Source organism: Acinonyx jubatus, chromosome A1 (genome assembly GCF_027475565.1).
Source record: "Acinonyx jubatus isolate Ajub_Pintada_27869175 chromosome A1, VMU_Ajub_asm_v1.0, whole genome shotgun sequence".
Lineage (NCBI taxonomy): Eukaryota > Metazoa > Chordata > Mammalia > Carnivora > Felidae > Acinonyx > Acinonyx jubatus.
Window position 1 is genome coordinate 150,710,484 of NC_069380.1, and position 23,453 is coordinate 150,733,936.

General features: G+C 34.5%; 2 protein-coding genes across 2 annotated transcripts in view; one reads left to right on the forward strand and one right to left on the reverse strand.

Moving 5' to 3' along the window:
* Positions 1–5,618: 5,618 nt before the first annotated feature.
* CETN3 (centrin 3) lies at positions 5,619–22,566 on the reverse strand. Its single transcript, XM_015065157.3, has 5 exons — positions 22,428–22,566; positions 20,522–20,657; positions 18,642–18,756; positions 12,995–13,186; positions 5,619–6,033 (listed from the first exon to the last, which is right to left on the reverse strand). The coding sequence occupies exons 1-5, from the start codon at positions 22,442–22,444 to the stop codon at positions 5,990–5,992; spliced, it is 504 nt and encodes a 167-aa protein (XP_014920643.1). The 5' UTR covers positions 22,445–22,566; the 3' UTR covers positions 5,619–5,989.
* POLR3G (RNA polymerase III subunit G) overlaps positions 22,430–23,453 on the forward strand; it is a 103,772-nt gene continuing 102,748 nt past the window's right edge. Inside the window, exon 1 of the mRNA XM_027038361.2 lies at positions 22,430–22,568. The gene's annotated coding sequence lies outside the window, so the exon portion shown is untranslated. The remainder of the gene's footprint in view (positions 22,569–23,453) is intronic.

A 23,453-nucleotide genomic window follows, 5' to 3' on the forward strand; every position in this document is an offset into this window, starting at 1 on the left:
GTAGATAGGATAGATATTACATTTTCTAATTGCTTTAAATCTTTCCCAGTTTTTATCTTTTAAATCTTTGCTATAGCAGTGAAACCAACCAATTAGATTTGAAGTGTTCTTCATACAAAATTTTAGAACCCAAATCTTGCTTTTTTCCCCCCTTTGAGGGAGTTATTTTGTTTTTTATTGCCAATGTTGAACAATGTTCCACCATCCCTTAGGACTTAGATTAATAACAATTATCTCCCAGCAAGACTGGTATAGAAAAGGTCCCCTGGAAAGTTTAGTTTAGGGCCAGCTATTTCAGATTTAATTGAACACTTTATCTTAACGGAAAATGAAAAAAGAAAACAGATCTTGCTTAAAATATGGTTAAATCTACCTGGTTAGCAGGGACTTTCAATGAATGAACTTTCAAGACAAGCAAATGCATATTTTCTAGCAAAAGATTGCTCCTCAGTAGGACAACCCCAAATCTTTAACCTGCTGTTAAATTTAAGGAGGTCCTCAATGATACAGAATATGATTTGGAAATATTTTTATCACTTAGCATTTAGCTGATATATGTAGAGTGATTTTTACTCTAAAGAGCCATCCATCAGGAGTAGGCTTGCATCAGTAAGTTGCCAGAATTTATGTTCTACAACAGTACACGTTTCCTAGCTGTCAGGCTTACATAGACCTTTTGGAAGACCTTGGGGATATAGTCTATCGTAACGCCATACAGTGAAAATGATCGCTCTTTTCAGAGAACACAGTGGTGTGCTGGACAAATGTTACAAGCATATTAAAAGCAGAAATGTCGGACTCCAGGGATTCCATTAAGTATCCTTATTTCTTTCATTACAGAATAAAAACCCACTTTAAAATATTTTTAATTAAGTATAAGATGAAAGTAACCCTGCTGATCTTTGATTCTATAAAATGTCAGTAATCTTCCTAAAATTATCATATAATGAAAAAATATCTTACATATTCTCAGACTAGCACAAGACATACAGGTTTCCAGGTTCTGAAGAAAAGGATAATTTAGGTTTTTGTAGGCAGATAATATTATTAATAATTTACTTAATAGAGCACACCTCACAGAGGTAACTCGAATGTAAATATATTATCTCAGATAAAAGATTTGATTTCACTAGTTTTATATTTAACTTGGCAAACTTTCAGTCTTAGATGAAGCTTTCAATGAATGCTTTAACTATAGGACAACAGACACTGAACACAGAATCAGGAAATGTAAACAAATGATCTATTTCAACTGGATATGGGTGAACCTAGCCTGCTTAATTAACCACCATCTCCAAGACCTAACTAAACTGTCACCCACATGACTGCCATGCTGCATTCCAAGAATTCCTGCTTGCAACCCAAATCCTGAACAATTCACCATTCTGCTATTAAAATGACCTTTATTGACCCCTTCTCTAACACATGCACCTCCACTGAGACCTAGAAGAGCTTTGCTTTAGAGTATCATGTCCAATCCATAAACCCTCCTCCTCTCCAGCTTGATGTCTCAAAGACCCTCCCACACATACTCTTACCAACCAAACTCCTAAACCCAAGCTTCCTTCCTTTCCCTAATAAGAATTTAAGAGTTCTTTCTTCATTCAAGCAATTCTCCCTCCCCCAATCTTTTCCACAAAGGCAAATTGGAAAAAAATGTTCTAAATTTTACTCTCAAATTGACAATGTTTTTAAAAACAAATTTTTTTTAATATTTATTTTTCAGGGAGAGAGACCGAGCACGCGTGGGGGAGGGGCAGAGAGGGAGGCAGACACCAAAGCAGTCTCCAGGCTCTGAGCTGTCAGCAAAGAGCCTGACACAGGGGGTCAAACCTATGAATCATGAGATTATGACCTGAGGTTGGACACTTAATGGAATAAGCCACCCAGGCGCCACTCTCAAGATGACAATGCTTTGAGTCTTCACTACTCAACATGTACTTTCTCAATAAGTATTTGCTTAATATTGTATTTTCGATTAATATGTTTCTTTCCCAAACATCTAGTTTTTCAATGCGCTGCCCTATAACTATCAACTAAGATTATTAGCTTCTAGAGGTATGGCACCAAACACTAACTCCCGAGGAATAACACATAATAAAATGAATGCCATGCTAGATTAAGCATACATGTTTAATCAATGCTTTTGCTACTGAGCTTCTGAATTCCAGATTCTTTTAGTTTTATATTTTTTAAAGTGTGATCCTTTATACCTTGAGATACTCCATAAAAGTTACTATAAGAAGAAAGTATAATCTAGTGGTTCTGAATAGACCTGGAGTCAGAAAAAGCTTAGGACCAAATTCTAATTCCAATTTCTGTTACCTGGAACAAATAACTTAAACCCTGTAAGCTTTTGGCTTTCTTGTGTGTAGAATAAAGTCAATCTAATAGTATCTATCCCAGAAGTTTATTAAGATTAAAATTTATAATATATGTACATACCTATGTGTGTCTGGAACACAGCAGCACTTAATGTTACTAAATTTTTAAAAGACATTTCCTTTATAAAACTTAGCTACACAGCATACATACAATATTCATGTGAAAAAAAATTTTTATTTCTATAGTTTCTTCTAAGTGTAAAGGAAAACACATAATCTTCTCTAAATTAACAATGGTAACTATCCTCAGAGATCAAGTATCCAGATCTCAGACTTTGCCTAAGCCAGTTTTGAACACCTTTTGTACCAAACATAAATGACAGTCTCCCTCAACCCCCTACACTAATAACCTAGTTCCAATGATAAAAAATATATACGGCCAATTGTGCTGGTTATTAACCTATCTTTTCTCCATAGCTCCAAACCACAATTCTATACTTAACTACAAAATACAGGGGTTGGACCTCTGTAAACGACATTTCTCCTTTGCTAGCTGAATTTTTCTTGGGCTTCACTAGGGAGGACTAGAAGAGTGAAAAAGAAAGGCAGCAGGGGAAAGAATCCTGCTGTTTTCTGTTTGCTTATTGTTCCTATCCGCATGTCCAGGGCAAAAATTCATCATTCCAGTGGCAGCACTTGGTTCCAGCCTCCAGCTTCTTCTCATCATTACCCAATACTGACAATACCCTTTCCTCAAATGTCCCCAAGTCCCTGCTCTATAGAACCTTTCCTCCAAGCTTCTAGTTTCTGGCAATCTCAACCTCTATCTTCCATTCCCTCGGCTCGACATGGTACTTGCTTCCTATAGTTATCTATGTCAGTGTTCCCTTTCTGAGTTTTTTGTTCTCCAGTATCAAATTAACCTATTCCTCTTACTACACTATTAAAACATCTAGTTGTACTGTTCCTCCTGTCTGAAATCTGACATTGATATTATTCAGAGGGGTGGGGATAGGAGTTAAAAAAATTTTTTTTATCCTTTATTTTATATAACATCTTTATGCATTACTTATATAATTTCTAAGTGATTTTTAAAAAATTCTTTTGCCTTCTTCACACTGGTGTTCAAAACATTGTAATCTTTTTCAAGAACACACCACTAGTAAATCCCCCAGAAAATTTATTTCCAGAGACTAGTATCAGAAAGATGGCTTTTGAAGTTGAAGCCATTAGCCACTCAACTGGATAATCTACTTATTGTGGTGTTTGCTGATGTAAGGCCATTAACACAGGCACATCAACTCAATTTTAAAGTCTTCCATTAGGAGTGCCTGAGGGGCTCAGTTGGTTAGGTGCCTGCCTCTTGATTTTGGCTCAGGTCATGATACCACCATTCATGAGTTCAAGTCCCACTTCGGGCTCTGGGTTCCATGCTGTGAGCATAGACTGCTTGGGATTCTCTCTCTGCCTTTCTCGTACTCACTCTGTCTCAAAATAAATAAACTTTAAAAAAAATGAAGTCTTCTATTAGAAGTACTGTATGGATTTTCTGCAACAAAGAATTCACTAAGCCTAGCACAGTACCCATCATTTATTAAGTGCATAACAAGTATGTTTATTTCCTCCACATTTCAAAAACTTACCACCACTCTAACCTAAGGGTTGCTAATAGGCACATACTTTAGAGAATAGGCTCATTAGCTTGTAACAAAGATGAAGGAAAAGACCTTAGCTGACAAATCCCAAACTATCAAGGCCAGAACAGCAATTAAGCAGGCAAGTTTAGCAAAAACAAATATTTTTATACATCACAAAATGCCATTTCATGAGAAATATGACAATAAATATGATAAATGAGATGAATATCTACCTCCACTTCCTTCTTCCTTAAAGCAAATTCACTCTTTTCTTTTTATTCCTACCTCTACTAGCCATTTTATTGGCCTTTCAACTCTATAGTTACTGTTAACAGTGAAAAAATTATCCACACCCTTCTGCAGGAGAAAACTTCCACAAACATGACGAACTAAGGTGGGCACTCTTCCCTCAACCCACAGTAAGAAGGGAAGAAACAAAACTGCTGGTATCCCAAAGAATAAGTATTTATATTAAGAATAAAGGAGTTATCTTAGTAAGTGACAAAAAGTAGCTTGGATTATTTGTTCTAATAAACTGGCAGAAGACAAGCAAGCCTAGATTTATTTTTATCTGTGTTTTACTCTTCACTTTTATTTTTTAATTTCCTGGAAATCAACATATTTTGTGATCAAGACATAGAAGGCAATTCATCAATAAGGGTGATAAAATTTTTTTTAATTTCAAAGAATATTTGTTGCCCTGGATATTGTTACTACTGTGAGCATTGATTTCATATTCAAAATTAAATTTTAATATGGTGAGCAATTATCTTACTTTCTAGTTAACCATTTGAAGTGTCACCACTGTTATATTATTCCGTACTGATTTGTTTGTTCAATTTCTAGTGGGTAACTCTTTATGCAATACTCTAGGAAGCTCACAATATTTCAAGTGAATCAAATTATTACTGTACTTTAAATTTAAAGCAAGAAATCTAAAGAAAGGTCACTGAAATAGACAACTTTCTTCCAGAGTGTCCCTACCAGCAGGAACCAGATAATTAGTGAAGGATCAGAATGGGTACCAATTCCCTACAACCTATCTCCCATTACCACTTGTCTCCCCCCTAACATACATTTCTACAAAGCAGAAGAGCCCACCAATACCTGGAAAGTCTGTCTCTACTGTTTCCTGCTGAATCACAAAATGTTCCTTTATACAGGTAAAACATAATCTTAAATATTTCTGTGGCTTAGTTTTCTATTTTCATCATTGTGACGTTTAACTGAGTGATAATTATCTTAACAGATCACAATTCCAAAATTTAAATCTTTCATTTTGTCAAGAAATCAGACGATTCAAACTGTACTCAATTAGTTTAAGGAAATATCCAGATTCAACTGTCACAACTTACGTTAAGACACGAGAAGTGCTATCGAACGTAACACATGAGGATAAATGGGTCTATATGCACACTTTTTCCTTCCAAACTGCAAGACATGACTCTTAAAAAAGGAATTATGCGTGTATTGAGTCATCATCCTGTATTGAAATATAAAATGTCAAACCTGTAATGGAAAAATGTGCTATTCTGTTGCTATTTGTATTTCAATTTTTTTTCTGAAACTAGTAGTTCAAAGAGAAAAGATTTAAGAAACATACTATTGAGCGTTAACAGACACTCGGAATCAAAATAAAACAGAAAATTTACCATACTTTAAAGTACTACTAAAATAAAAACTTTATTAATGAAAGTCTGCATAATGTGTACATCAAAACAAAAGTGACTACTGATGCCGAATAAAAAACTTTCAGAGAATGTGTACCACGTGATTCAATTTTTTAAATTTTATATATATATATATATAAAAGCTATATTATAAATACAAAGCTAAACTATTAGAGTGCTAACAATACTGCTCATACAAAGAAAATTAACAGTAGTAAAATATGAATACATAAGACACTTATTTTTGGTCCTTTTGGAAAAAGAGAACTAAGTTGGGTTTCTTTTTAACACGGCTCCAGCACAAAAATAGAATATGAGATGTAACTGCAACATTCTTAGTGTTTATCCTTGTAATTCTTTAAATGTCACCCGTCATAATAGCAATGAACTCCTCTTGATTTACTGCAGTAAGAAAGAAAATATAAGTCAGAAATACAAATTTTTCACAGGACAATTGTACTATTTTATACTAAGTATTTTTAAATTTTGTATTATACAAAATTGCTAATAAATTAAGACATATTATTTTGCTTTTACTTCTTTGATTGGAAGTTGACCATGTTTATTAAGTAGAACCTCATGAATACAAAAATACATAATGTGATAAACAACATGAATATAATATTAATGACAGAAAAGACATGTAAGTTACAAAAAAGTCTATCATAATGACAACATTTACATACACTAGCAAATATAGTTTTAAAGCTTGAAATTTTAAATTTTTTAAATGATTAAAGCCTCTTTATAATCTTTATTCTATGAGTTCATTTAGCAATCCCTTCCTTCATAAACAAGTTTAAATCTATCGTACATGTACATTAGAATTCTAAAGGAAGAAAATATAGAATTTTTTAAAAAGTCAAATTGTTGCTTGATTTTTTTATATATTTAAAAGCCACTTAAAAAAATTTGAAAACATCTAGAGTAATAGTAATTTTAAAGGATACAAATTTAGTCTTAATTAGCTAGATAATACAGCAACTATAAAATATAGATGTAAATGCAGAAACCATCACTCATAAAGAGAAAATGTTACCAAAACTATAAATAAAATTCAGGAAGAACCTACAGTTTATAAAGCACCATATTTAAGAAGGCAACCTAGAAATAAATAGGTAGTAATCTTATTAAATGTAATTTTTAAAACCAATATATACAAATATACACAATTACTAATAGAAATGTTCAGAAAAGAATGCTCCCTCTTTGTAAAACAGGTGATTTCATGGGGTCCAAAACTTAACACATACCTTAACAAAACACTGGTTATGAATGATCATTTTGATAATAATAATAACAATGAGGAAAAGAAAGATCTGGATTCCAGTCATATCTCTGATACAGAACAGTTCTGTGTCTTAATTTTTTCATCTGAAAATACTGAACTACAAAATTATCTTTTTAGGTTGTTTCTACATGTAATATATGAAAACAATCCAATGACTCAAACATTTTTAATTGCCTAGTGAATGCCTACACCATCCTAAGAGTTGTGTAATATACCAAAACAGACACCAGGGTTCCTAATCTACAGTATCTGGAAATTTAAGTGAAGAAGATATTAGGTAATATAAAATTATTTTTAGTTTTCTTAGGAGTAACAATGGTATCATAATTTTGAAAAACAATATCCTTATTCTTAGTAGATGCATGCTAAAATGTGAGGGAGGTCAAGTTCAGGACGTATTTTTCAAATGATCCAGAAAAAAAATACACACTACGGACAATGCAAATACAGTAAAATGTTAATTGCTGAATCTAGGTAGAAGGGGTAGAAGGTATAAAGGTGCGTATTGTACTAAACTAATATTTTTCCCTCTATGTTTGAGAAAATTCATAATGAAAAGTTAGAAAAATATTAACCAATTAAAACATATTGAGGAGATGAAATATGTACATCAGGAATGAAAAAAATATACTGGTTCCAGTTTTAATAATCATGTAAGTCATGTTTCATACCAGAAACAGAGAACTGCTGTATAAGACAAAACATGATCTATTATTGAAATAATACACATATCTATGTTGAAAAAAATTCCATCATAATGGGAAAAATCATTACTTCTGAGAAAAACTTAGGCAAGAATAATTCTTGATTTGGGCTCTAAAATAAAACATAGGATTTGGTTTGACAGGAAGTGGAAAGAAAGCTAAGGTATGAGAATACCTTCAGCAACATAGTTAAAAAGAAAACAGTGCAAAAATAAGCTCTAAGAAGTTAAGAAGAATAAGTTGGCCAGAAGCTGGTAATGAACCATGAATCCATGCATTTCAATACTAAACATCTGCAAGACATTATGACACAGTAGAACACATAACCTGTAATATTTTCAATGATCTGACAAATTCTAGTAGTGATCTTTGACTTTCGTATAGCTTCATAACTTTCTCCATCAATCATATATCGAGTTTCTATACTAATAAATCTAGCACAATGCCCACCTTTAAATAGGCATCTGATAAAATATTTATTGAATCAAACAAATATAACACTTTTCTCCTACACTGCCTCTTTATTTTATTTTATTTTTCATGTTTATTTTTGAGAGAGAGAGAGAGAGAGCAAGCAAGCATGAGCAGGGAGGGACAGACAGAGAGGGAGTCACAGAAGTCGAAGCAGGCTACATACAGGCTCTGAGCTGTCAGCACAGAGCCCAACACAGGGCTTGAACTCACAAACCCCACAAACCGTGAGATCATGACCTGAGCAGAAGTCGGACACTCAACCGACTGAGCCACCCAGGCGCCCCTCCTACACTATCTCTTTAAACAAAATTTTCATAAATCAATCACTTCATTGGGTTAATCTTATTACAGGTATTTTAAATAAAGAATTTATTACCTAATAAAGATAAATTATCTACAAATTAAGTAGATTAAGTACCTTAGAGACTACCTGGCTTTAGAGGAAAATTTTAGCAAAATTTAGACAAATTTTAGCATCTGAAGTGACAGTTGAGTATTTTATTGAATATTGAGTATTGAATATTTTATATACTAAAATAGCATGTAATTTTTAAAACTCCATAAACATAGAAACCTAATTTTATTTTTTAGCATAAGAGGTAACACAGTGTTATGGATAAAAGCATAAACAGGTTATAAATCTCTCGGAGCGTTAGTTTCTTCATTTATAGATGCATCCATCTATCCTATGCATTAATGTAGATAATACTATATTCACTTCACAAAAGCCATTATGAAAATTAAGTGACATAATACAAAATGTAAATGCCAAGCACAGAATCTAACAAGTATTAACTACTAAATAAGTGTTAATACTTATCATAATTATTTAAAAGATGGTCCACTTTGGGTTTTTATTTTTTATTTTTTTTCAACGTTTTATTTATTTTTGGGACAGAGAGAGACAGAGCATGAACGGGGGGAGGGGCAGAGAGAGAGGGAGACGCAGAATCGGAAACAGGCTCCAGGCTCCGAGCCATCAGCCCAGAGCCTGACGCGGGGCTCGAACTCACGGACCGCGAGATCGTGACCTGGCTGAAGTCGGACGCTTAACCGACTGCGCCACCCAGGCGCCCCATACTTTGGGTTTTTAAATGTTGATTTTTCCAAAAATATTTACTGTGTTTTACAGATCTTAGGAGTGATAATTGGGAAAGCATTCTTTCTGTATCATTAGCACAGCTCTATTTAGATCTTGCATTATATCTTCTTTTCCTTTAACTCCTTCACCATATTTATTATTCTAAATACACAATAAACATTTCATTTTCACTGCTCCTAAATACTAAAGTATGAAAAATTCATAAAGACAGAAGAATTACCAGAGTCTACAAAAAAAGACAGCAAGTATTATGATCTTTACTAATTTAACATATACAAAGAAAACAGGTTATATTTAAACAAAACTGCAGCCAAAAGAATCCAAATTAATCAAATTAACAAGTTTTTCTAAAATGCCACTCATACTTTTTCCAAAATAGGCAGGTTTTCGTACAGCTACAGAGACCCATGTAAGTTAAGGCAATATCCCAAAGCCAGACTAAAAATGGATTACAGTTCATTGTTTCTGAATATGAAAATGTCTTTCAACAATGATTTCCTGGACTTGCCACAATAATAGTTAAACTTAGTACATCTTGCTTGAGAAACAGATAATATAAAATAGCTACTATGAATTCTGAAAAAGTGTATTTATCAATTACAAGAGCATTTATAGATATAAATAAAAAACAGTAGTATATGTATGCATGTGCAAGACTATTATACATATGGTCAAAGACAATATTTGATGCATACACCTAGACCCCATGTAATACTTCAGAAGTCCCTCACCCCCCAGAAATTCAAATCCCAGACTGGATACTAGATTAGATGAATTTAATATGTTAAGAACACCTTCCTCCACTTGCATAAAAAACAAATCTTAACAATAAAAGATTATGTACCACTGTATTATATTTGTAACCAATCTCTTAGAAAAAAAAAGAAAAAATGTTACTTGCCTGTTAGTCATTCAAACAAATGACAGTAGGATGCCCAATCAACAGTTATACAGTGACTTAAAGTTAGCATTGAGAACCAAAGTAATGTTTTAAGTAAGTATGCACTAAAATCTTCAAGCAATGGGGCTTGAACTCTTGAGTTTCAAAAGCAACAAACAGAGCGGACTAACAAGAGATGCAAGAAATGGGACACATTTTCTATGCAAAGTTTCGCATTGTTTAAATTTAAGAGGCAGCTTCATAATTAATATTTTCCTCTAATGTCAAATTAAGCCAATACCAAAACCTAATTTGCATGTGCGTAACACAGGAAAAGAAAATAACTCTAATCTTTTGACACAGGTAGTAGCCGTTACTGACGATTTATGAAATAGACATACCAAGATTTTCTATGCTACGTAAGATAGTACCCTTATAAAACAGAGCTGCTTTGAAATTAGTTTAGGGTAACAGCCAACAGCTTGGTAAGACACAAAAATTTTTTAAATATGAAGGCAGTGGATACTATCTTTGTTTTAAAAACGATCTTTGTTTTAAAATATAAACAGGGGCACTTGGGTGGCTGAGTCCGTTAAGCATCCAACTTCGGCTCAGGTCATGATCTCACGGTTCCTGAGTTTGAGCCCCATGTTGGGCTCTATGCTGACAGTTCATAGCCTGGGGCCTGCTTTAGATTCTGGGTCTCCCTCTCTCTCTGTCCCTCCCCCACCCCTCTCTCTCTCTCTCAAAAATAAACATTGAAAAATAGTTAGACTCTTAAATACAGAGAACTGAGGGTTACTGAGTGGATGGGGGAGAGGGGAAAATGGGTGAGGGGCACTGAGGACACTTGTTGGGATGTGCACTGGGTGTTGTGTGTAAGCAATGAGCCATGGGAATCTACCCCGAAAACCAAGAGCACACTGTGCACGCTGTATGATAGCCAATTTGACAATAAATTATATTTTAAATAAATAAATAAATAAATAAAAATCTATCAATACCCTTCAAAGAACTAGTATTAAAAAAAAGTTTTATATTCCTCGAATAATATTTACATAAATATGAGAAAGTATAATACACAACTCTAAAGTACAATCTACAAACCTGAACTTATAGCTACTGTCTTACCTCCTTATTAAAGCATGATAGTATTGCCAAAGTAAAGTGTGTATTATGTACATATTTATGTATGTATGTATAGGTGATACTCTATCAACATGTATCTACTGTAATACACACTCCTGGGTCAGGGCTTTAAATCAACCAACGTCAGAGCACTCACTGTGTTCAAGAAAATGCAGGAGAATATAAAGATGAGTAAAGATACAAAAAAAGGCAAACAAGTTTCCATTTAGTAATAGGCACCTTCAAATATCTTCCTTTAAATACTTACAACCACCTGGAAGGTATTACCATTCTCACTTTAATAAATGGGAAACCACGACTCAGACAACACTGAAAACTTGCACATTACAGAGCAACTATGTAAGTGGCAGAGATTCAATTCAAATCCAGATCTGTAGGTTTCCAAAGCCTCAGGCCTTTCACCCTATAGGATTCCATTATGCTCTTAAAGAACTTACAATATATTGGAGAGTTACACATGTAAATAACTAACAGAAGGCATTGTACAGAACTGTCAAAATACCGTGTTCCTCTAAATGCTATGGACCCTCAATGGCAGTCTCCATAACTCATACAGAGGCCACCAGAGGAGGCTTGAGAAAATGGAACTTTAAAATGGCAATTAGAATATTCTAGGATTAAGGAATGGCATGGCATAAAAAAGTGTTTTCAGGGTAGAATATATTTGGTCAAGGCATGTATGTATGGGAGGTGAAAGTTAAAGCAGGACACTGAAGAGCTCAGTAGGAAATAAAACTGGATAGTTAGGGCAGAATCTATCTTAGAGAACTTTGAAATTTACTCTGTAGGTAGTGAAGAATCATTCGGTGTTCGAAGAGAGGAATGACATCATCAAACCTGTATTTTAAGAAAAGAATGTTATCAAGAAACTAAATTAGAGGGTAGAGGCTCATAGGCATAGAGGGCAATTAGGGGGGGAAAAGGGACTGTAGAGTCAGTGAGGGCAAAAACCACATCTGCCTTCCTCATTGTGTAGCAGCACCAGATTGCACATAAGGCACCATATCCAGCAGGCATTCAAGGAAATAATGAATGGGGCTATAATAACATTCCTACAAAGAAATTAGGGCCAGAACTAGGGCAGCAGCAGTAAACAAAGACATAAAACAGTTTCAAAACATTTAAAGAGTAGAAACAATAGAACTTAGTTACAGTTTAGAAGAGCATGTAGGTTAAGGAAGAAGTCATTAAAGGCTGATGTTTTACGGGTGCCTGGGTGGCTTAGTGGGTTAAGTGTCTGACTCTTGATTTCAGCACCAATGATAATCTCATGGTTTGTGGGACAGAGCCCCGTGACGGGTTCTGTGCTGACAGCGCAGACCCTGCTTGGGATTCTCTCTTCCTCTCTCTCTGCCCCTCCCGACTTTCACACACATGAACACAGTCACTCACTCTCTCTCTAAAAAAATAAACACTTTTTAAAAAGTGGACATTTTTTACCAAGTAGCTGAAATTTTGGTGATGTTCAAGAAGGATTTTGGTGATCCTCAAGGAAAGATTTTGGTGATGCTCAAAAAGTAAAGTACCTTCCTGAAGTGTGGAACTTGATATTACAACCAGTTTATTTGGTTTTAAAGGTCTGCTTCATTCTAAATTGAATTATGTGAAATGTTTATGCAAAAACCCCACTATAGGGTGAACAACAATTATACCAAATAGAGATACTTTGCAATGAGTCTTGAAAATCATTTGATTTTAGAAAAATTTACTATATGCATATATCAGTAATAATACATAGAATATGTGTTTTACTCAAAACTTACTTTCTCCATCACCATCTTTATCAAATTCTTCTATCATAGCCCGAAGTTCTTCATCACTCATGTTTTCACCCAGTTCTCTGGCAACACGTCGCAAATTTCTCAAGCTTATTTTACCTGAATCATCATCATCAAATAGTTTAAATGCCTTTAATATTTCTTCATGCGGATCTCTTTCCAATATCCAGTCTGTCACTACAGTTAAAAAGAAATTTAAAAAAAAAATTTAAAACACTTCATAATCACAAATGCATTCGTGAAATCAAAAAGTACTAGATGACAATTAAAGTCGTGAATCTTTCAACATTTAGTTTGATAATAAAATGCCAAATCAGAGCCCGAAAACCCAAAAGGTAAAACTCAAATTATAAAAATCAAATCTGGGTTTTAAAATTTAATCTTTAGGTTATCAACAATTCATCCTATTATAAGAGTAAGCAAAACTATCACACAAAGAGGCAAAATAAAAAGGACTACATACCATATTTATTTAAGGTCTACCATTATCAAGAATTGTACTAGGCTGCACTAACACCAAACAAAAAAGTCTAGGAGTTTGTAACTTAGCTATAGAGATGGTATATCAACAAAACAATTAAAGCTACTTAGATAAAAGCTGTCTGATGGCTGAACTTAAGCACATTATGGTTCCTTAAATTTAACCCTGTAATAAAGACCAAAAATTCCTGACAAATTCACTGCCATCATTGACAGAGATACAATTTCAGACAGACGAAAATTCTACTGATAGCTTCATGATTTGAGGACTCTTGTTTTTCAAAAATATGAAAAGTAGTTACTGAATACGACTGTAGCAAGAACCACCTCTCCACCTCTGCCCCCAAAAAAAGAAAGTCTGGAAAGATCTCTCTAAAATCATGCCCATTTTGTTCACCAAGATAATAACTCCCAAAAAACTACAATTAAAAGTGAGGAATATCAGACTTCAACAGCAATAATATATTCTAATAGATTAAAGGTAGTAATATAGAATAATGTAGTAAACTTAAACACTATTTTTAACATTCACAGTCATTAATCAATAGCCACAACAATAAAAATTACAGTAACAATCTGTGGTATAAAATTTTTTCAGTTACTAGATAAAAATCTGAAAATATCTAAGTAAACATCTCTGAAGTAATTCTACAAGCTAGTCTACTACTATAATAAAAATTATTTATGACTTTCATCATGCCATTAAAAATAATTCAGTTCTAGTAAGGTTGACAGAATCATTAAAAACTTGCAAATGCTTATAGATGGAAAGTTTAATGCACTCAAAAGGAAAAATACAATTCAAGCCCACAAAAAATTATTGTCGTTTTGCTGTACTATCACTGTATTTGGTTAAGTAAGCTTTAGAGTAAGTACCTATTTAAGCTAACGTTAAATCATCTACATATACATTTAATAGTTTTCTATTACCCGTTAATTGTATCCAAAAAGTGTTTCAAGTAACTAATTGAAGTATATTACTATAAGTATGCAAATCACCCAAGCTCATAAATATTCAGTCAAAAAGGAGTTGGCATATACACAGCCATAACACCAAAATAAAATACCATGCTTAACTCTATGGCACATACTCAACTTATTTTGAATTTAGGCCCAACAAAAAAGCAGGACAAGGAAAAAAAAAAGTGTTAAGAAATTTTCTTCACCAATTAAATAATTTACATGACAGGTGAACCAAAAAAGCAGCTTGCTGAAAGTATTAATGTACTTAAAGAAGCAACAGGGTGATATGGGGAACAGATGGGGCTCCAAGATGTATAAATTCTTATCCCACTAGTGCTTTAATTGTGTTAGTTACTTCAGACTTATGTGTATATATAATCTTTTATCAATACTTTGCCTTAGAATACAACTTTTCTCAGGAATTATAAATACCCATAATTCTGGACAGCTAAAACATGGTATCTTTATGGTGACTCTCCTCCATGCTCTATTCCTATTCTACAAAGTAGAATTGTAAGAAATACATTTTTTTTCCAAAGAAAATAAAATCAATTAATATACACTTAGGTGACTTCAATCTAGTTCACAAATTGCTGTCCATGTAACTTTATTTTCAAATTATACTACCATAAATATACTTCCTAAAAATAGTTAGACCTTACACATTATAAAAATCACTTAAGAACATAGCACATTAGAAAACATCACATTAAAAGTTAAAAAATCATTAAAGGTGCTGCTAGAAATACAGCTTCAACTATATTTCTCACTGCCTTTTGGGGGTTTCTATCCAAAAATACAAGTTATTTTACACTCAACATTTCAGAATTCAAATTCCTCCCACTATCACCAAGATAGGTGGTTGTTTTGATGCCGGATCTCAAAAAAGATAACAGCATCATTAACAAATAATCTCTCATATTTGAAGTCTGAACATTTTTTTAAGCTGATTAACCTAATCAGCGATTTATTACTACAGTGCTAAGGATACTACCCTTTTTACCCTTAAATGGGCCTCTCTCTTCATTCTCACCACCCTCAGCATAAAAAGTCTATTATTTTCTGTCTTCAGTCTCTCTGCCCTTCAACCCATCTTTAATACTCTCAACAGAGTTACCTTTCTAAAATATATCTTCTCTTCCACAGAAATTGACAATGATCATCTGCTGACTAAAGTCCAAGCTCTATATGTGATGCAAGACTACCTATTTGGCCCAATACTATCTCCCACTTCAAACATACTATACTTCCAGTACCACTCTGTTCTTGCTGTTTTCTCTGCCTCCAATGTCTTTCTCTACTGCATCCCACAATCTTCTCCTTAGGATGAAATCCTATTCACATTCCCAAAGGCCTAAATTAAAAATCCCCTCTGCAAGGTCTTCTTCAATTGCTCCAGGCCAGGAATTGACAATTCTTTTTGTTGTCAAAAAACAGATAGTAAATATTTTAGCCTTTGTGGGGGCATAAGGTCTCTGTCTAAACTACTTTCTCTGCCAACTCCTGCTTTAAACAAAATTATAATTTACCACAGAACACCACAGCTTATTATTACTTACATTTAAATGGTAAGCTCCTTGAAAGACCCTCTTGGTAACTTCTGATTAATTCCCCTCCCTCAACCCAACACAGTACCTAATGCCAAAAAAATCAGCAAATATTTGTTAAATAAGCAAAGCAAAATGGTAATACAATACTCTATTCTAAAGAGGCAATGGAATGTGCCCAAAGATTTTGGTTACGTGTCAGACTTCATCCAGAAATATCTGTGGAACAGTATCCTTCACTAGTAATAGATGATACATAAAACCAAGACTCAAATGTTCTGATTTGGAGTTATCTGTCCCAAAGTATAAAACATACCTTCATCTGTGGTCAGTTATTGAAAAATAATCCACAAATGGAGAGAATACAGAGCTCTTGACTTCAATTTCTAAACAGTAATAAATTTTTATTTGACTGATGGTATTTTCAAGCAGGTCAAAAGTTTAATCTTTGAAAGTCAGAGAGAAGTTTACCCATGGCCATTAATTCTGGAAGAAACCCAGTAATCATGCTCTCTTTTTTTTTTTTAAGTTAATTTATTTATTTTGAGACAGAAGGAGGGAGACAGAGAGAGAGGGGGGAAGAGTGGAGAGAGGGAGAGACAAAGAATCCCAAGGAGGCTCCACATGTCAGTGCAGAGCCAGAGGCGGGGCTCTAACTCATGGACCTGTGAGATCATGACCTGAGCCGAAACCAAGAGTCGGAGGCCTAACCTACTGAGCCACCCTCATACCCTGTTATTAACACAGAAAAGATGGACGGTCAGGAAAAGGTGAATATGGCATGGGACTTTGGCTTCAACTGCTAATAAGATCACAAATTTAAAACTGTATTTACTTAAGATGACATGTGCTACATAAAATTATTAATGACAATGATATAATGCTTAAAATAGCCTGCAACTATGAAAACAGGGTAATCAGAAAAATATAAATACATGGAATACAATACTTTTTATGTTCCAGTGATGCATGTACAATTATCACGAGGCACTAAAACACAATAAAACAAAGACAATTTTTAAAGTAATACTAACAAATACTTAATAGTACTTACTGTAGCTAGGCCCCTTGCTAAGCACTTTACTTATTAACTTATTTATTCCTCACAACCCACAAGATAGCCCCAATTTATAGTTGAGACACAGAGAAGTAAAATGACCAAATTATACAGCTAGTAAGTGGCAAAACCAAGATGTGAACCCAACCAATCTGGTTTCAAACTGTCCATGCCAAACCACTACATTGTATCTAATGTGCCTGAATTGTAGCTCTTTCCTAATGGTATCATTGTCACTAAATCCTAACACCTGTCTATAAATAATCTAAGTTGGAACTTGGACTAAGATCATGAACTATACAAGAGCTTCAATACTGAAAGACTGAAAAGAATAAAGATGGCTCTCCTTCTCTCAATAAATCTACCAATTAGAAAAAACAAAACAAAACAAAACCAAAAAACCACACGCAATATGCTTCCCAAAGGGACAACCTGCTTCTCTAAACAGTTATTTCTCAGTGTATAAATTGAAGTTCTTCTGTGTTGTGCTTTCTTTCTCTTTTAAGCTCATCCTTTAACTTCTCTCTTCACTTTCATTTTGAGTTTTCAGATTAAAAAAATAAAAACAATGATTTATGAAAGGACTCTATCTTTTCCATATGTACTAACTGCCATTTTTTTTGCTTTGTGTATTGCTTCTTGCTGAATATTTACACAAAAAGTTTGTGTGTATGTGTAACTGCATTTGTTCCTAAATTTTTTGCATCTCTAAAAACACATGAAATGTATATATCATGACCCATATAAAGTGGTTATCAATGGTTTAGAAAATTTATTTAATAAAAACCTGAATATACATACATTCTACGTATAATATTCTACATAATGTATTTAAATTATAATAACAAAGTCCTTGCCTTCCAGAATCTTCTATACTAAAAAGCCTGATATATGCTGTAAATAATTCACGAAAATCAACTGTATAAAATTCAATCATATTAAGCTCATGACACATTATGCTTAGTTGGTTGTTCTACAATGATTTTTCCTGCTTAAGTCTGCCAAATGCCTCCTTTACCACAATCTTCTCTCCACTTGCAACTTTAAACAGATGACTTTATTCACCAAGATCAAGTCACTCAGAGTATGTAGACCTTCATAAGCTTTGTCAACCTGAAGGCATGCCCTTCATCTAGAGCCAAAGATAACAAATGCTACAGGTTTTCTCTTCTCCCACTCTGCCAACAAAAATCACACACCAGAATGGTCTTAGGAAATATTTTCCATACAAAAGGATACCAAATTTTCTGTTTTACTCTAAGAAAATAATGTTTTGATCATCCTTTATCATATAATATAAACACATATTACTTAGAAAAACATCCTCCCACAAAAAGCTACACAATAGAGTTCCTTAGAATCTTCAGAACTAAAGACAAAATGATAAATTCCACAGGGAAGCTGTAAATCTTATATTTTCTTTGAAATTAAGTAAAAAGAGTGTCCCCCGGCCCCCATATGAGATCCACATTATACCACAATGTTCTATAACAAAATTCCATAACCCAGAGAATTAAAAAAATACTAATATTAACCAGATAATTTCCTAACAAGTGCTAATTACAAAGACTATTAAAATACACACCAACTTCATTAAAATCTTCAAAGGTGATTTTCCCTGTGGCTTCTCTGTCATAATCTTTAAGAATCTTCAGTACGTCAGCTTTTTTTACATCAAACCCCAAGGCTCTCATTGCCACCTTTTGGATTAAAAGGGAAAAGCAAATTATCAAGCACTCTTTCAAAAGAAGTGACTTCTAATTCTTAAGTTTTCAGAACTTAAGAGAGGTAAACACATTAATGAAACATTTAATTCTGTTGCATGTTTTATATCTCTAAAAAAACAAAGTGATAGTTTTTCTTCACTACTGAAATTAAATGGCAATTTTTTTCATTTATATATCTTTTATAGGACATACCAATCAAGTGTTTATAAAATACACTATGCAATAGGCTGACGTATTGTACAGATCATTTTACTTATTTTTTAAATGTTTATCTTGAGAGAGAGAATCCCAAGCAGGCTCCACGCTGTCAGCATAGAGCATGATGTGGGGCTCAATCTCAGGAATTATGAGATTATGACCTAAGCTAAAATCAAGAGTCAGGCGCTTAACTGACTTGAGCCACCTAGGCACCCAGTATACAGATCATTTTAACAAGTTATTTGCTCTCAAATGATTAACAACCAAAATGCAAAAAAAAGGCATAGCATAAATGTTAAAAATTTATACAACAGAAGAGATAAAAGAATGAAAATAAGAGTTATCATAAGAATCTACACGATTAGTTGTTAAGTAAGTAGTTCAGGTCCCTGAGTTTAAAGAAAAGATCCAAGATCCTGTTACTGTTAACAAGAAGAGAGACATGACACTGACTAAAGAAGTCTTACTTGGAGAGATTCCATTTGTTCCCTGATGTATGGATGAAATAAAGTAGAAGGGCAATAAGAAAAGGATGACTGGTATTAAAACAGATACCATAAAAAAGAGGTTAGAGGACAGTGAAGAGAGCAGCTTATCTTACCTGAACAGGAAGAGCTCAGGTGGAAGCAAGTGGTTAGCAAATGAGAAAAGGAGCCAGTAGTAAAAGTGTGGAGGGCATTCAATAAAAATTAAAGGAATGTGAACTTTATGCAGTTTATAACGAGGAGCCACTAGTTTTATGAACAATGAACAAAATGAGGAAAGAATTTTAGAAAGATGAACCTAATGGTACTATACAGAGTTAACTAGAAGCTCTAGGTATGAAATAAGATCCCAAACCAAAATAATAACAACGGCAACAAATGGAACAGACATTATAAAGCAAGAATGGATCAAAGCTGGGTAAGTAAAAAAATAAATAAATAAAATAAAAAAAGAACTAAAGAGCTATTAAAATGTTGCCTTTCTCATTGTGCTAAGTGTGAGATCTGTACTACCCTAAACACCAATTTTCCCTTGCATCTTTAGAAATAATTCTAGGCCCTAAAATTAACATTTTTCCCCATTAGCATCGTATCAACATCAGACATCATTTATGTTGTCTGCACCAGAGAAAGTACATAAAGAATATACTACTACCATGTTCAAATTAAAAGAGAAATAACACTCTCACAATGTGAAAAAAGAATGAGTCACCAAAAACCAAACAAACAAAAAACAGTGGGAAGAAGAATACAGTAAACACTGTTTAAATCTTACAGTTTGAAATCTTTTAATTATGTGAATGAAAAATAAGGCCTTACATAGAAATTTATTTTTATATTTAAAACACTATTCATTTTACAATATGAAAAGGAATTTCTAAAAAGATGTTAGGAGTATTATTCAATTTTCTTATAGCATTTAACTGTGAACATTTAAAACGGTTTCATATTTCCAAAACCAGTCAGTTAAAATACTTTAGAAATGTATTTTAACCAATTATCAAAAATGAACATCATTTTAACAGAAAAATATATATTTTACATTACACTATTACCTTTAATTCATGATAATCTATTGCTTCATCCTTGTCTGTGTCAAATAGTTCAAAAGCATCTTTAATTTCTTGTTTCTGTTCTTCAGAGAGTTCTCTTCTTTTTTTCCTCTTTGTTTTGTCTACCACAAGCTCATTTCTACGAAATGAAAAGAAACAAAGTCTTTTTAGCCTACTTTAATTCTATTCTCCTATGCATCCAGATGATTAAAATGCAACAAAAAAATTAACCGATTGAATAATTTTTTAAATTTCTAAAAAGGAAGTTATGTGGGAGAATCAGAAATCTTCCGTACATGAGCCTTGCTCATTCCATAGTCTAAGCTGCTATAAATTTGCACTTTCCAAAAGTGAAAAGTATTACAAGTTATTCAAAGAAATGAAGACCTAACTTTCTTTCCTTCTAGCTTTGTGTTTATTCTCACTGATATTACAGAGGAAAAAATCAGAACTTGAATAAAAAACATTGTTTTTATGACAAAAAATCGCCAACAAAAGAACAAAGCATTCATTATTTACATTGCTCTAAACACAGTGTTAAAAAAATCAAAGGAAAATTCCTGATGATCGTTATGTATTTGGTTTACTTCTGATATCACTTATAAGTTAACTAAATTTCTACCCAAAAAAGTTTAAAATTTAACAATTAACTTACGAAGTATTTTAGCGTGGTAGGTTACAAGTGATTTAGATTACACATAAGTTTGGCACTTTATTTATAATTTCTTTCATTGATATGTCTAAACAAACCATGAAAACGCCAAAAAAAAAAAAAGAGTATTTGTGCTAATTTTCTATAATAAAGTGAAGAGTCTATGGTTTTGTAAATCTCACTTGTAAATTTAGATTGTTTCTCATAAACTCTGGCAACTTTTTTAAAGGAAATTTTATTTTAAAAGCCAGAAATGTCCTCCTTAAGAGATCCTGATTTTAGCGTTCCAAAATTTCAAATGCCGCTGCAACATCTGCATAAAAACAAGTTTTGAAACCCAACAAACTCATAAAACTTTAAAATGTAAAACTCGGGTTGATTTCAGTAAAACGTTATCTATTTGCCTGTATTTTGTTCTCTAAAATCTACAACAAAGGCAAGAGATGATTAGAAAGTGACCGAAGACGTACAATAAATAAAGCTGAGGAAAATCGGTTTATACCAGCTCGAACATTTCCCGGGGTCATTTTCTCTGAAAGGCCAAGTCCACAACAGACCTACAACTGACCCCACGCAAGGCTCCCACAGGAATCTCCTAGCCAAAGGCGGCACCAGTTTAGAGAGGCGTATCTAGCTATTTTTAAGGTATTGACGTCTACATGGGGCTGGGGGCAACAGACAGGGGGTTAGAGGTCGCAAGTGAAGGAAAGGTAAAGAAACTAAAAAATTTGAAAAATCTTAAGAGATTACCAATTAAAGTCATTAAAATGGGTCTCCGGTTATACCTTAATATAGGGCCCTAGCAGAAGAGCAGTGAGGGGTTAATGTTATTCCCAAATTTTATAGTTAAGTATGATGACAGCACTGCCGCTGAGGTGGGGCCGTAGACCAGGAAGGAGGAGCTGAACGAAGGGATGCTCCATGGCCTGATTTCTCGCAGAAAAACCGCGAGAAGAAACATCGCGATATTTCACTCCCTCCTCACAACGAAAACAGCCCATCTTTTTGGTGGTGCAAAACCCAACGCACTGATAGACGTGTCTACCTCAGCAGAAATGCACGGGGCTCATCACCTGCGACACACCACGGCCCCCAGAGTGAGGGGTCCGGGCCCGGGAACGCTGGCCGAGACTCCTCTCCCTCGTCCCAAACTACACCCCCTTCCTCGCCTCGGCCCCAACTGCCTCCCTTCCACACACACCCGCCCTGGGGCCCGCTGCGAGGTGTGGAGAGCTTTGCGGCCTCCTCATTACCGACCTCAGAGCTAAACTCATTTTCTCTTCGGACAGAGACGTTCCTCTCAAGAACGACCTTAACGCCCTACCCAAGGCAGCACGACTTCCACGAGCCGTTCAACAGACACCAACGACCTCAGCGGCCTCAAGGACCTCCCACAAGGTAAACACTTCTGAGCCGGATTGGTTGACATTGCTAACGTCCTGCCCTTTGAGGCGGAAGCGTCATTGGTCCTCTTCTCTCATTGGGTGTATCTCGCGTCAATCAAAGAAACCTCTCCTCCCTCTTGGTCTCTTGCCCCTCCTCCCGCCCTTTAGATTGGCCTGTTGCGGTTTCCCCAAATCCTTTGCGGAGCGAGGGTCTGGATGTTTGCGTGGTAGAGGGAGGTTGGTAGCTGGACCTCGCCTCACGCAAGGAGGCCTGTAATCTGTGGCGCTTGTCCGGAGACAAGACGGACAGCTCCGAGGGAAAGGAAGGAAGGGAGAAGAGGCACGCTGTGGGCTATCCTCAGTCTAGAAGGAGGGAGTAGCCGGGGAATGAGGTCTGCCAAATTTGGCTTCGCCATGTTCTAAAACTTTGGGTGGGGGTTCTAAAACACAGGCTTAAACATCCTTTTCTCCCATTCTGATTTTAGTAGATATGAATCTGCATTCTTTTATCCTTACAAACTGGCCAAGTGATTCTAAATCAGTTGCTATGGGTTATTTTTGTGTTATTATTGGGTTGGATTATTAGGCTACTTACGGTGAAGCTGTACTTCACCTTCTCTTAGCTCTCTTTCTCCTTGATTTTTCGATAATGTCCTTTATTTTCCAGGGTTGTAAGCTGCTTATACACATTATCATATATCTTCACTTCAAAACTAACTTCTTGAAGCTCATTTGGGTAATCTGTTTACTTGTTCGACACTCCTCCTAAGGAAGGCTGACTTCCTTAAAGTGCAGGATTTCATCTTTCATTTGACGCTATTCCTAGTGCCTAATACAATGCCTGATGCATAGGTGCTCAATAAATATTTGTTGCCTTCAATGGAATCTTGCTGTGAAA